Source organism: Mandrillus leucophaeus, unplaced genomic scaffold (assembly GCF_000951045.1).
Source record: "Mandrillus leucophaeus isolate KB7577 unplaced genomic scaffold, Mleu.le_1.0 Scaffold93, whole genome shotgun sequence".
Lineage (NCBI taxonomy): Eukaryota > Metazoa > Chordata > Mammalia > Primates > Cercopithecidae > Mandrillus > Mandrillus leucophaeus.
The window spans coordinates 1,633,609-1,646,002 of record NW_012110141.1 but is presented as its reverse complement, the minus strand read 5'-3'; the positions used below and the strand labels follow the sequence as shown (position 1 = coordinate 1,646,002).

The 12,394-nt window shown below is 39.8% G+C and overlaps 1 protein-coding gene across 1 annotated transcript in view; it reads left to right on the top strand.

Moving 5' to 3' along the window:
* DOCK8 (dedicator of cytokinesis 8) overlaps positions 1 to 12,394 on the top strand; it is a 291,909-nt gene that overhangs the window by 224,225 nt on the left and 55,290 nt on the right. The window contains exons 29-33 of the mRNA XM_011970193.1: positions 3,685 to 3,854; positions 6,969 to 7,108; positions 9,302 to 9,484; positions 9,849 to 9,978; positions 10,947 to 11,034. Of these exons, the coding sequence (XP_011825583.1) occupies positions 3,685 to 3,854; positions 6,969 to 7,108; positions 9,302 to 9,484; positions 9,849 to 9,978; positions 10,947 to 11,034 (711 nt within the window). The remainder of the gene's footprint in view (positions 1 to 3,684; positions 3,855 to 6,968; positions 7,109 to 9,301; positions 9,485 to 9,848; positions 9,979 to 10,946; positions 11,035 to 12,394) is intronic.

The following is a 12,394-nucleotide window of genomic DNA, read 5'->3' as shown; positions in this document are numbered from 1 at the left end:
TATAAAAGAATACTGTGAACAATTGAGAGCCATCAAATTGATAACCTAGATTAAATGAACAAATTCCTTAAAAGGTGCAAAGTACTAAAATTGACTCCAAGAAGAGATAGAAAATCCAAATGGACCTACAGCAAGTAAAGAGATTGAGTTAGTAATCAAACTTCCCACATACACCTCCTATGTACCCACACAGATTAAAAATTTAGGCTGGGCGCGGTGGCTCACACCTGTAATCTCAGCCCTTTGGGAGCCCAAGGCGAGTGGATCACCTGAGGTCAAGAGTTCAAGACCAGCCTGGCCAACATGATGAAACCCTGTCTCTACTAAAAATACAAAAATTAGCTGGGTGTGGTGGCGGACACCCATAATCTCAGCTACTCGGGAAGCTGAGGCAGGAGAATCATTTGAGACTGGAAGGCAGAGATTGCAGTGAGCCGAGATCATGCCAGTGCACTCCAGCCTGGGCAACAAGGGCAAAACTATCACAAATAATAATAATAATGATAATTAAAATTTTATAAATTAAATACTTCCCACAATAAAAGCCCAAACCTGGGGGGCTTTACTGATGAATTCTATCAAATATTTTTAAAAGAATTAATTCTAATTTTTTACCAACTTCTAGTCTTCTATTCCAAGGCCTAGAAGAGGTGGGATACTTCCCAACTTGTTCTATGAAGCTAGCATTACCCTATACTAAACCAGACAAAGACATCGTGAGAAAACTACAGACCAGTATCTGATGAATATAGGTGTAAGACCCTCACCAAAAACTAGCAAACTGAATCCAACAACATATAAAAAGGATTATACACCATGGCGAAGTAGGATTTATCTTAGGAATGCAAGATAGGCTTCATATCTGAAAATCGATTGATGTACCATATTAATAAAATAAAGGACAAGTCCCATACAATCATCTCAGTAGATGCAAAGAAAAGCATTTAATAAAATCTAATAACCCTTCCTGATTAAAAAAAAAACAAAAAAACAAAAACAAAAAAAACACTCAACATTCCTTTTAGGAAATAAGAGAACTTCCTCAACTTGACTTAAGGGCCTCTATGAAAAATCCACAGCTAATGTGACACTTATTAGTGAAAAACTGAGGGTTTTCTCCCTAAGATTAGGAACAAGACAAAAATGTCTACCCATGCCACTTCTATTCAACATATACTAGGAGTTCTATCTAGGGCAAGTAGGCAAAAAATAAAACAAAAGACATCTACGCCAGGTGTGGTGGCTCATGCCTGTAATCCCAGCACTTTGGGAGGCCAAAGTGGACAGATCACTTTGAGCCCAGGAGATTGAGCACAGTCTGAGCAACATGGCGAAACCCCACCTCTACAAAAAATATAAAAACTATCTGGGCATTGGTGGCTTGTGCTTGTAGTCCCAGCTACTTGGGAGGCTGAGGCTGGAGAATTTCTTGATCCCAGAAAGCGGAGGTTGTAGTGAGCCAAGATTGGACCACTGCACTCCAGCCTGGGCCACAGAGTAAGACTGCCTCAAAAAAAACAAAAAAAAAAGAGAAGAAAAGATAACATTTAAATTGGAAAGGAAGTAAAACTATCTCTATTCATAGAAGGCATAATCTTGTTTATAGAAAACCTCAAGGAATCCACAAAAACCTCTATTAGAACTAATAAATGAGTTCAGCAGGGTTGCATGGTACAAGAATCAATTGTGTTTCTACACACTTACGATGAGCAATCTGAAAATGAAATTAAGAAAACAATTTCATATAAAATAGCATCACAAAGAAAAAATATTTAGGAATAAGTGCAACAAAAGAAATACAAGAGTTATACGCTAAAAATGACAAAACACTGTTGAAAGAAATAAAGATGTAAATAAATGGAGGGATATCATATGTTCATGAATCAGATGACTTAATATTATTAAAATAGCAATACTCCCCAGATTGATCCATAGATTAAATGCAGTTCTTCTCAGAATTCTAGCTTGGTTTTTTTGTTTGTTTTTTTTGGGGGTTTTTTTTTGGCAGAAATTAGCAAACTGATCCTAAAATTCATGTGGAAATTCAAGGGACCCAGTATAACCAAAGCAACCTTGAAAAACAAGAACAAAACTGGAGGACTCACACTTCTCAATTTCAAAACTTAGTATACAGCAAAATAGTCAAGACTATGGGGACATATGATAGACATATAGATCAATGAAATTGAGTTAAGAGTCCAAAAATAAATCTTCGTATTTATAGTCAATTGATTTTTGACAAGAGTGCCAAAACAACTCAATGAGGGTGAAATAGAGTTTTCAGTAAATGGTGTTGGGACAACTGGGTATCCACATTCAAAAGAATGAAGTTGGACCCTATATTACACCATATACAAAAATTAATTCAAATAGATCAAAGACCTAAATGTGAGAGCTAAAGCTATAAAATTGTTACATAAAATTATAGAGGTAATCATCATAGACTTAGAAAAGGCAATGATTTTTTAGATATGACACACTCAAAAGTATGAGTAACAAGAAAAAAAAAGATAACTGGACTTCAGTAAAATTAAAACTTTTGTGATTTATAGGACACCATCAAAAAAATGAAAAGACAACCCACAAAATGGGAGAAAATATTTGCAAATCAAAAACCTAATAGGGGACTTGTATCTGGAATATATATTTTAAAATCTTACAACTCAGTAGTAAAAAGACAAATAACTCAGTTTTTTTAAAAGGCAAAAGATCAGAATGGACATTTCTCCAAAGAAGATATGGCCATAAGACCAGGAAAAGGTGTTCACATCATTAGCCATCAGGGAAATGCATATTAAAATCACAATTAAATACCGCTTGATAGCCACAAAGATGAGTATAATAAAAAAGACAGGTAATAAAGTGTTGGCAAGAATAAAATGGAGTCTTCAGACACTGCTGTTGGGAATGTAAAATTGTGCAGCCACCATTGCAAACAACTTGCTGATTCCTCTAAAAGTTAAACAGAGGCTGGGCATGGTGGCTCACGCCTATAACCTCAGCACTTTGGGAGGCTGAGGCGGGCAGATCATTTGAGGCAAGGAGTTCAAGACCAGCCTGGCCAACATGGTGAAACCCTGTCTCTACTAAAAATACAAAAATTAGCTGTATGTGGTGGCTGGTGCCTGTAGTCCCAGCTACTCGGGAGGCTGAGTCAGAAGAATTGCTTGAACCCAGGAGGTGGAAGTTGTAGTGAGCCAAGGTCATGCCATTGCACTCCAGCCTGAGCAACTCTGTCTCAAAAAAAAAAAAAAAAAGTTAGACAGAGAGTTACCATACAAGCCAGCAAATGTACTCTGGGGTATGTACCCAAGAAAAGTAAAACTTAAAACTTGTACACAAATATTCATAACTCATAATAGCTCAAAAGCAGAAACAATCCAAATGTTTATCAATTGATGAATGGATAAATAAAATTCACTAATGGAATATTATTTAGCAATAAAAAGGAATGAAATAGTGATGCTACAATATGACGAACTTGAAAACATCCTACTAAAGAGCAGACCCAGGGTTAGAACACAGGCAGTCTATTTCTGGATTCTATATAATTCTATCCTGTATTGCTTGGTTTTCATAGTCACCTCATTGCTTAGGAGCATTTTGATCACTCTTGACTGTTTAAGAGCTCTTTAGTCAATTTCCCTTCACCATAACCTTTTGATTCCTGTGTTGTGCCAACAGAATCAGCAAAGTACAAAGGAAAGCTGTCAGTGCCATCCACAGCCTGCTAAGTTCTCATGACCTGGACCCACGCTGTGTCAAACCAGAGGTGAAGGTCAAAATCGCTGCCCTTTACCTGCCTTTAGTTGGCATCATTTTGGATGCTTTGCCACAGCTCTGTGACTTTACAGGTAATTGCCCTTCTGTTTTCTTTCTTGGATTGATGGGGACCCGTGCCAAATGCCCCATCCGAATGAGGTCTCTCATTTGTTACAGTGCTGATATGTTCATATGAGCAATTCTTCACAACAATGGTCTCCAAACCCCTTTAACACAGGCCCCAATCAGTTTAAAAAAAAAAAAAAAGGCACATAGCCCCAAATGTGTTTTTTGTTTAGAAATTGTTTACTTATTTTTTTGTGAATTCGTTTATTCATTCATTGATCTGCTGGTATGGGATGAACTTTACAAACCATACACCACAAAGGATGAAATAATAACAGAATTACTCCCTTTGGAGATCATGCTCTAACAACTTGAAATAAAGGTGTTCCTTCCCTTTTCTTTTATGAATATGTAAGCAAAAAAGCAGTCTCAAATGAACCCAAATAATTGTTCCATGCAAAAAAAAATCATGGCATATGTCAATATTAGAAAATTCTGAAAGCAGAGAAATATTGCCCTTGGCACTAAGTGGCTAATGTTGAGGTTAATATCTCTAGATTAGCAACAAGAGGAAAGGCTAAGTTGTCTTAAAGGGGTTTTGTGAAACCCCTGAATCTATTTACAAATTACAGTGTGGATTAAGGAATGCAGAGGAAAAAAATCCTCCCAAATAGAAGAACTTCTTATGTTGACTTGAGAAAGGCAGTCCATCGGCCTACCCTCTCCACAACGTACATGTGTGCGCACACACACACACGCGCGCACACACACACTCACAATTCCTATCCCGTCGGAGTAGTTCTTGCTTTTCCTCCAGCTCAAGAGAAGTTTTGGAAATGTCCATGCTGCTCTCTTGGCAGCTGAAGGGTGCTGGGATCTGGGGAATGCTTCCCTGAGCCCAACCTCCTTACAGGTAGTCATCCTTGAAATCTTGGAACCATCCGGGTTTTCCCACCTCCATATGGAAAGTGTCATATGTGACTAAATTATTTATAGTATTATTATGGTGACAAGTATTTAGTTCATGAAAATGGGACCAAACACCTATAGTCTTTAATTCAAACAAATCGTAAAATGAAAATCAAGTATTCCTGTGGAAGTAATTCTCTCCTTTCTTGAAAAAAAAATCCTCCAGCAAACTGCTAACGGGGTAACTCGGAAGAGAAAGGTTGAGACAGGGGTTAGGGTTTGTGGAGTTCTATTGGGGCAAGAGTGCAAGGAAACGACAGAAACAAACTCAGCACACAGGGCTGGGCAAGCTGCACCATGAGGTCAGCAGCTTCCTCTAGTAGCTCCTGATTGCGGGGAACTGACAGAGTTGTTTTTAGCATTTACAGACATAATGCAGAGCATGGCATGTGACTTGCAGCCCATTTTGAGAATCCATGCTGGAAAGTTTCTAAAAAGTTCCATTTCAAGAACCTGCTTGTTCCCAAAGCCAGGAACCACTTTAGCACACATTCTCCACAGTTTTCTTGTCAATTAGAATGCTCCATATCAGTGACTCGGAATCAGAACTTTTCAACATTTGTTCTCCGAGCCTTTTAAACCTCAAAGACTTCTTTGTATATGCATTGAACTTTATGGTCATGATGGAGCTGATGAAAGAAAACAGTGAAAAGTATTTTATTGTTATAGGTTACATAGTACATCTATTAAATATAGAATCTTCAGGTTGATAAACTCATAAGAATATAGTCTTTCAAAAAGATGCATCTGAATTCAGATTCCAGCCCCATTTGTTAATATAAGTGACCGTTGAAAGGCTCAACTTATCCATGCCTTCCTTTCCTCTGTAAACTGTAAAAATGTGATAACAAGGCCTATCTTTTAGGGTTACGATAAAGATGAAACTGAAGAACTTCTGTAAAAGCATTTTGCACAGCACATGTTTGTATCTTTCCTGCTTTTTCTTGTAACTATAACCCTATGGCGATTAAGGGGAAATAAGAATGTATCTCTATGTTAGTTGTGATAATGTTATCAGGTCTTGCATAATTTCCATGTACTGTTTATTTAACCATTTGTTTAAAATCCCAGTGGCCTTAATAATTATTTCTAAAAATTGGGTTTTGGCTAGATGTGGTAGCTCACCCCTGTAATCCCAGCACTTTGGGAGGCCAAGGTGGACCAATCACTTGAGGCCAAGGGTTCAAGACCAGCGTGACCAACATGGCGAAACCCTGTGTCCACTAAAAATACAAAAATTAGCCAGGCGTGATGACACACCTGTAATCCCAGCTACTCGGGAGGCTGAGGTAGGAGGATGGAGACAGAGATTGCAGTGAGCGGAGATGGCGCCACCACACTCCAGCCTGGATGATAGTGTGAGACTTTGTCTAAAAATAAATAAACAAATAAATAAGAAGAACTGGGTTTTGTTTTCATAACTTTAGTGGAAGAAATGTTATTTACACTTAAATTTTTCTAAATAGTTGAAGGCCCAGATCACTGTAATGTCGACAGGTCTAGAAAAACACGAGTTTTTAGTAAAACATCAGTGATTCAATCAGTTGTGAATATTTTACCACACTTTCCCCAGAACTGCTTGAAATATTAATAGTTTTTATTGTATGCTTGGTAGCATTCTTAAAAACCAGACTTTTAAATGGTTTATCCTTTTTTTTTTTTTTTTGCTTACATACATCGAGACCTATCTATAAATATGGATATGTCTATATTACATAGATACAATAAATTGATGTTCATTTTAAACATTTGAAATATAACAAATTGTTGCTGAACCTGTGATAATAGGTTATTATTCTATATAAGGTACTTGCTTAATTCTGCAATTATAGGTTTCTTCTATTTGGTCATTATTTAAAATAATGTCAATTATTAGAATAGATAATAAAGTTTAAAAAATTATGTTACAGAAACTATTATGGATGTTTTGAAAACTTTTTGTTCATACAATTTGAAAAATTAATTTCTAGCCTAATCTTGTGCTAGACATTGTCTCTTTTCTTAGCCTGCTGTATTTTCCTATAGATGATAGCAAATACATAACGCTAAACGTCAGGTTTAAAATTACTGTGCTGACTTTAGTGACTAAGAAGTATCAGTCTCTTATTGGGTAGGGGACATAGGGAAATGTCATGTCTGACTTGACATCACAAATGATGTTTTCATTGCAGGTGTAGATACTCGCAGATACCGCACCAGTGGCTCGGATGAAGAACAAGAAGGAGCTGGTGCCATTAACCAGAATGTGGCTCTGGCCATAGCAGGGAATAATTTCAATTTGAAAACAAGTGGAATAGTGCTGTCTTCCTTGGTATGTTGGTGCACATGTGTCTGGTTGATTTTTCATGTCATGTCTTCTGTCATCTGTTTTGTTTTGTTTTGTTTTTTGAGACAGAGTCTCACTCTGTAGCACAGGCTGGAGTGCAGTGGTGCAATCTCAGTTCACTGCAACCTCTGCCTCCCCCGTTCTTCATGTCTCAGCCTCCTGATTAGCTGGGATTACAGGCATGTACCACCACACCTGGCTAATTTTTTTGTATTTTTTAGTAGAGACGGGGTTTTGCCATGTTGACCAGGCTGGTCTCAAACTGCCAACCTCAGATGATACACTCACCTCAGCCTCCCAAACTGCTGGGATTACAGGCATGAGCCACTGTGCCCAGCCTCTCCTGTCATCTGCTGATGGGAGAACTCAGCTTAGAGCAGGCATTGATGCTTTCTGCCTAATTTTGCTGTAAAGAATCATTGTGAGGTTGGCAGCGGAGGTGCACACAAGTCAGAAAGGATTTTGGCAACAGCAAGAGATGTGCAGATCAAATTCAGGCAGTCCCAGTGGTGCTGAGTTCAAGTTCAAGAAACCAGAAAAGATGAAAACTTGGGAAATCTGAAATCATTGCAAAGGAGATCAAACCAAGGCTCCCTGAGGGTGGAGACTTAGGCTGTGTTGAGTCTAGGTGTGTGTAATTCATACTGTGTTATGCCTCCAAAAGAAGACTGAAGGAGGCTGGTAGCTTAGCGTAAGGGCTTCTTAAGCCAAAGATTGCAGCTTTTCTAGGACCGCAGGGAGCCTGTGGCGGGTTGTTTGGCTCTGTCCTTTTGCATGGACTCTGTGGGCTTAAAGAGGGGCTCCTCTGGGAATGTATCCTCTGATTCATTTGAGGTGGGATTCATCTCTGTTCATTGACGAGCTCTGACTATCCCTTGTGAAGAAAGCGCTGCATTCTCCAATGTCATTTACTTTTGCATTTCAATGTAGGGTATAGATGTGCAGAGAATTTAACTTGCTTCTCCTGTGAGAAAGCAGCATCCTGATCTAACTCTTCTTACTGGATGACTTTCTTCTCTTCCTTCCAGCACTTAGCAAGCCCCATCCCCATGTGGACTGAGGGGGCAGTGAGGCAGGAAGACGACACAGAGAAAAGACGTTTGAGATTTGACATCACTGATGTCAAATCACAGTGGAGAAATACTGTGTTTTATGACCTCCACCTTTCTAATATCCATCTTATCAAAGTTAGCTGCTTGAGGTGGTATATGCCTTTTACATTATTGGCCTCTAAGGGAAAAACTCAAAAGCCCAAAGTTCACCTGTTAGAACATAGTCCTTGTGAGGTTATATCTCAAAATTTCCTTTATTCTTGTCAACAAACTCAGAATAACTAAGTTAAAGTTGCTTTATAACCTCTATTATTTCCATCCAAAACTAACATTTCCCTCCCATACCCACAAATTCCTCATTGCAATTTCACCAGTACATTCCACTGGATATTAGCTACGCTGCATGAACCAAGGGTGCAACCTCATTACTGTTGTTTGTGTTGATGAGATGAGTAACAGAGAGTGTGCTCAGCACTTTAAAATGAATACTTGTGGCCAAAATATTAAAGCAAATAGCCTGAACCCCCACACCCCAGCCCCAGGCAAACATAAATTATGGTTAAACCTCCATTACAGAGAAACTCCACAAACATGGATTTGATTAATTTGCTGAGCAGTTCATGACCCTTAATGTTGTACTTTGCACTATGTAACAAACAAGCTAAATCTTCAACAGCAAGGTTATTCATGGCACCCAGCCAGTTTCCTTCTCCCCTATAAGTCTAATCCTCTGCTGTCCAGCATGAAGGAGAAATACTTGGAGATCTTAGCAGCATGAAAGCCTCTTTGTATCACTGGGATTGCAGCCTGCATGATCAAGGCCCAGGGCAGATCACCAGACCACACTGCTCCTAAGACAGAGGTACTCAGATGCCTGCTGAAAGCCTAGCTCAAATATTGCCCCAGGTGAGCCCCTTTGCGGAGTAGCCCTACACAAAGAACACCGCTTCCCCTGCCTAGGGAAGGCAGGGGTCCTGGAAACAGATCTCCAGCCTAGCAATGAAGTACAGTCATGGTATTCTAAGAGAACACCTTGAATTTTTCTGTTGTTTAACTGTTAAGCCTCAAATTTTTCTGTTGCTTGACTTCTTCCCTGGCCACCAACCCCCAATCTGCCTCCCTCCAGCCCTATAAGCAGTACAACATGCTGAACGCGGACACTACTCGCAACCTCATGATCTGCTTCCTCTGGATCATGAAAAATGCTGATCAGAGCCTCATTAGGAAGTGGATTGCTGACCTGCCATCAATGCAGCTCAACAGGATTTTAGACCTACTTTTCATCTGTGTCTTATGTTTTGAGTATAAGGTAAGTCTAGAGTGGCACAACTTTACACCAGCTCTTATCTCCCAAGTGCAATTCTGTCTTGTTACTCATCCCCTTTGTTTGGGCCATGGAGGCATCATTAATTTTTCTCATTGCTATATTCAAATCCATAACCCATTTGTAGGTACAGATATGATCATTTCACAGGGAAAGGATCTCTGCCTTGTGCAGAGAGAACCCCATTTCTGTTAACAGAGTTTTGGCCATAGGATTCCCCAGAACAGCATCTCAGTGTAGCACATGTCAAACCTGGCTGGCATCACTGTGGAGTGTACTGTTTTGGCAATTCTCCACATCAACGGAGATCTCACCAAAGGACATGTCCTCCTACCTCTGTCTTGTCCAGGGAAAACAGAATTCTGACAAAGTCAGTACCCAAGTCCTGCAGAAGTCAAGGGATGTCAAGGCCCGGCTAGAAGAGGCTTTGCTCCGTGGAGAAGGGGCCAGAGGGGAGATGATGCGCCGCCGGGCTCCAGGTGTGTTGAACTGGCCCTTCCCTGCTCTCTGTCAAGCAGTCTTTTCACTGTTTGTGGGGAGGAATGTCCTCCCAACATGATTAGAAACCATGACTTTCTTGAGATATTTACAGTAGTGTCAGAGACAGCAGATTCTGGGAGTCTGTGCGTGACATTTGTGTTAGCCCTGTGACTTTGAGGGAAAGTGCTGTTCTACAATCATAGGAACCCTGGAAACAGCACCAAATGACATCTTTTAATTAAAACTTGTTGATGGTAAAAGGTCACCTCTAAGAATGTTAGTCATGGGGGAGGTGGAAGGTGTTTCCCTCAAGGCTGAGGCCTTTCTATGTGACATTTGGCTAGTCTATTCAGAGCATGGTCAAGAAACTCAACAGTTCTGGGCCCAAGATCATCTCCTGCAATCATTCAGGGCACTATTAGAATGGAACCAATTCCCTGAAATGGCTTCAGTGTCCCAGTCATTCAAGGGTTCCACCACAGAAGGAATGATCTCAAAAAGGCTGAACTTGAATAAAATGAAATCCCCAAGTACCCTCAGTCTTATTCACCATGCTCAAAGTAAAAGAGTGACAGCTTATTGTATTCAAAGGGACACAGTGGCAGGGAACTTGGAGGGAGCTCATAGTTTTCAGTGGTGGTCAGGCACCCTCATTTGACACCCATACTTTTGTACCCAATAATTCAGTAAGCCTCCAGAGTTTCACAGGAATCCTCTGCTCCTGAGAAATGCCTCTCTGACACTCCAGAAAGGCAGAGGTTCTTCTTATATTCTAGTCTATCAATCAAAGAGCAGGCTAACTTGGACATAAGCATGGTGACTTTGTCTCCTACCAGCAACCTGCATGGACTCTAATTAGCCTGAGAAATGGTGCTGAGGCCTCTCAGTGGAGCTTGTTATGAACTTCTGGTTATCTTGAAGGGTTTCATGCTAATCAAATTCCTATCATGCATTTCTTAACTCCTAGGGAACGACCGATTTCCAGGCCTAAATGAAAATTTGAGATGGAAGAAAGAGCAGACACATTGGCGGCAAGCTAATGAGAAGCTAGATAAGTGAGTCACTCAGCAACTTTGTGCTACTTTTACCTAAAGTCCAAAACTATTTTTCCCAGGCTACTTTTATTACTGAAACAACTGCATCCTTCCAAGGGTAGGAAAATGAAACATCATTATCTGTGTAAATACAATTCATCCAGGGACCCAGGATAATCAAAGGTATAGGGAGTTGTGGTTTTCAGCTCTTAAAAATTTGTCACATTGATAAGCATTTAAAGAAAACTCATATTTCTTCAGCAACCTCAGATAGCTTAATAAAAGCAACTGATTTTGCGGGGAGGGTAGCAGGGAAATAGAGAAAGCAGGACAGAGTGCCTAGGACCACATAATTTCAAATCGATATTTCCATTCTGGAAATGTGTACAAGATACACATTCAAAGATATTTATGTCAGTGCTACTTAACGTTGTTTTTTAAAATGGAAAACATTCTAAATGCTCCAGAATAGGAAAATATGTTTAAAAGTTGGGTTGCCATCAAAATGTTTTAAAATCATTTTAATGACATGAGGAAATGCCTATGACATAATGTTAAATGAACAAAGGCAGGGCAGACACTAGGTTTTCGAGTAGCATAATGGCTCACACCTGTAATCCCAGCACTTTGGGAAGCTGAGGTGTGTGGATCACCTGAGGTCAATAGTTCGAGACCAGCCTGGCCAACATGGTGAAACCCCGTCTCTACAGAAAATCCAAAAATTAGCTGGGCATAATGGCAGATGCCTGTAATCCCAGCTACTCAGGAGGCTGAGGAGGAAGAATCGCTTGAATCCGGGAGGCAGAGGTTGCAGTGAGCCAAGATCATGCCATTGCACTCCAGCCTGGGTGACAGAGCAAGACTCCATCTCAAAAAAAAAAAAACCTCAAATCTCTGATGACATATAGTCAATGTATTTTTTAAAGGCTGGAAGCAAATTTACCAAAATATTAATTGTGGTTTTCTTTGGGTGCTGGGAATATGGGTAATTGATATTTTCTCTTTTATACTCTGCTATGTTTCCTACAGTAGATGTGTATTATATGTTGTTATCAGAAAAAAATTATAAAGAAATGAAAGAATAAAAAAACCTGTTTGAATCGAAATGTATGCTATAGCTGAATAGATATATTGATGTGCATTGCTATATATGCAACAATTTAGACATACGAATGCTAAAAGTATGTATGTTTGACTAGATAGCACATGTTTCCAATACCGTTTAGCCACAGGTAGCCTAATGAGTCCCAGGGTTCACTGAGCAAAACGTTGCAGAGCTAAAATCACCCCTCACACACAGTTGACAAGGTAGGATACCCCGTGGGTGATGAAGCACCCATCAAAGCGGGTATGGAGAAGACTTGATTAGCAGTGCTGTTTT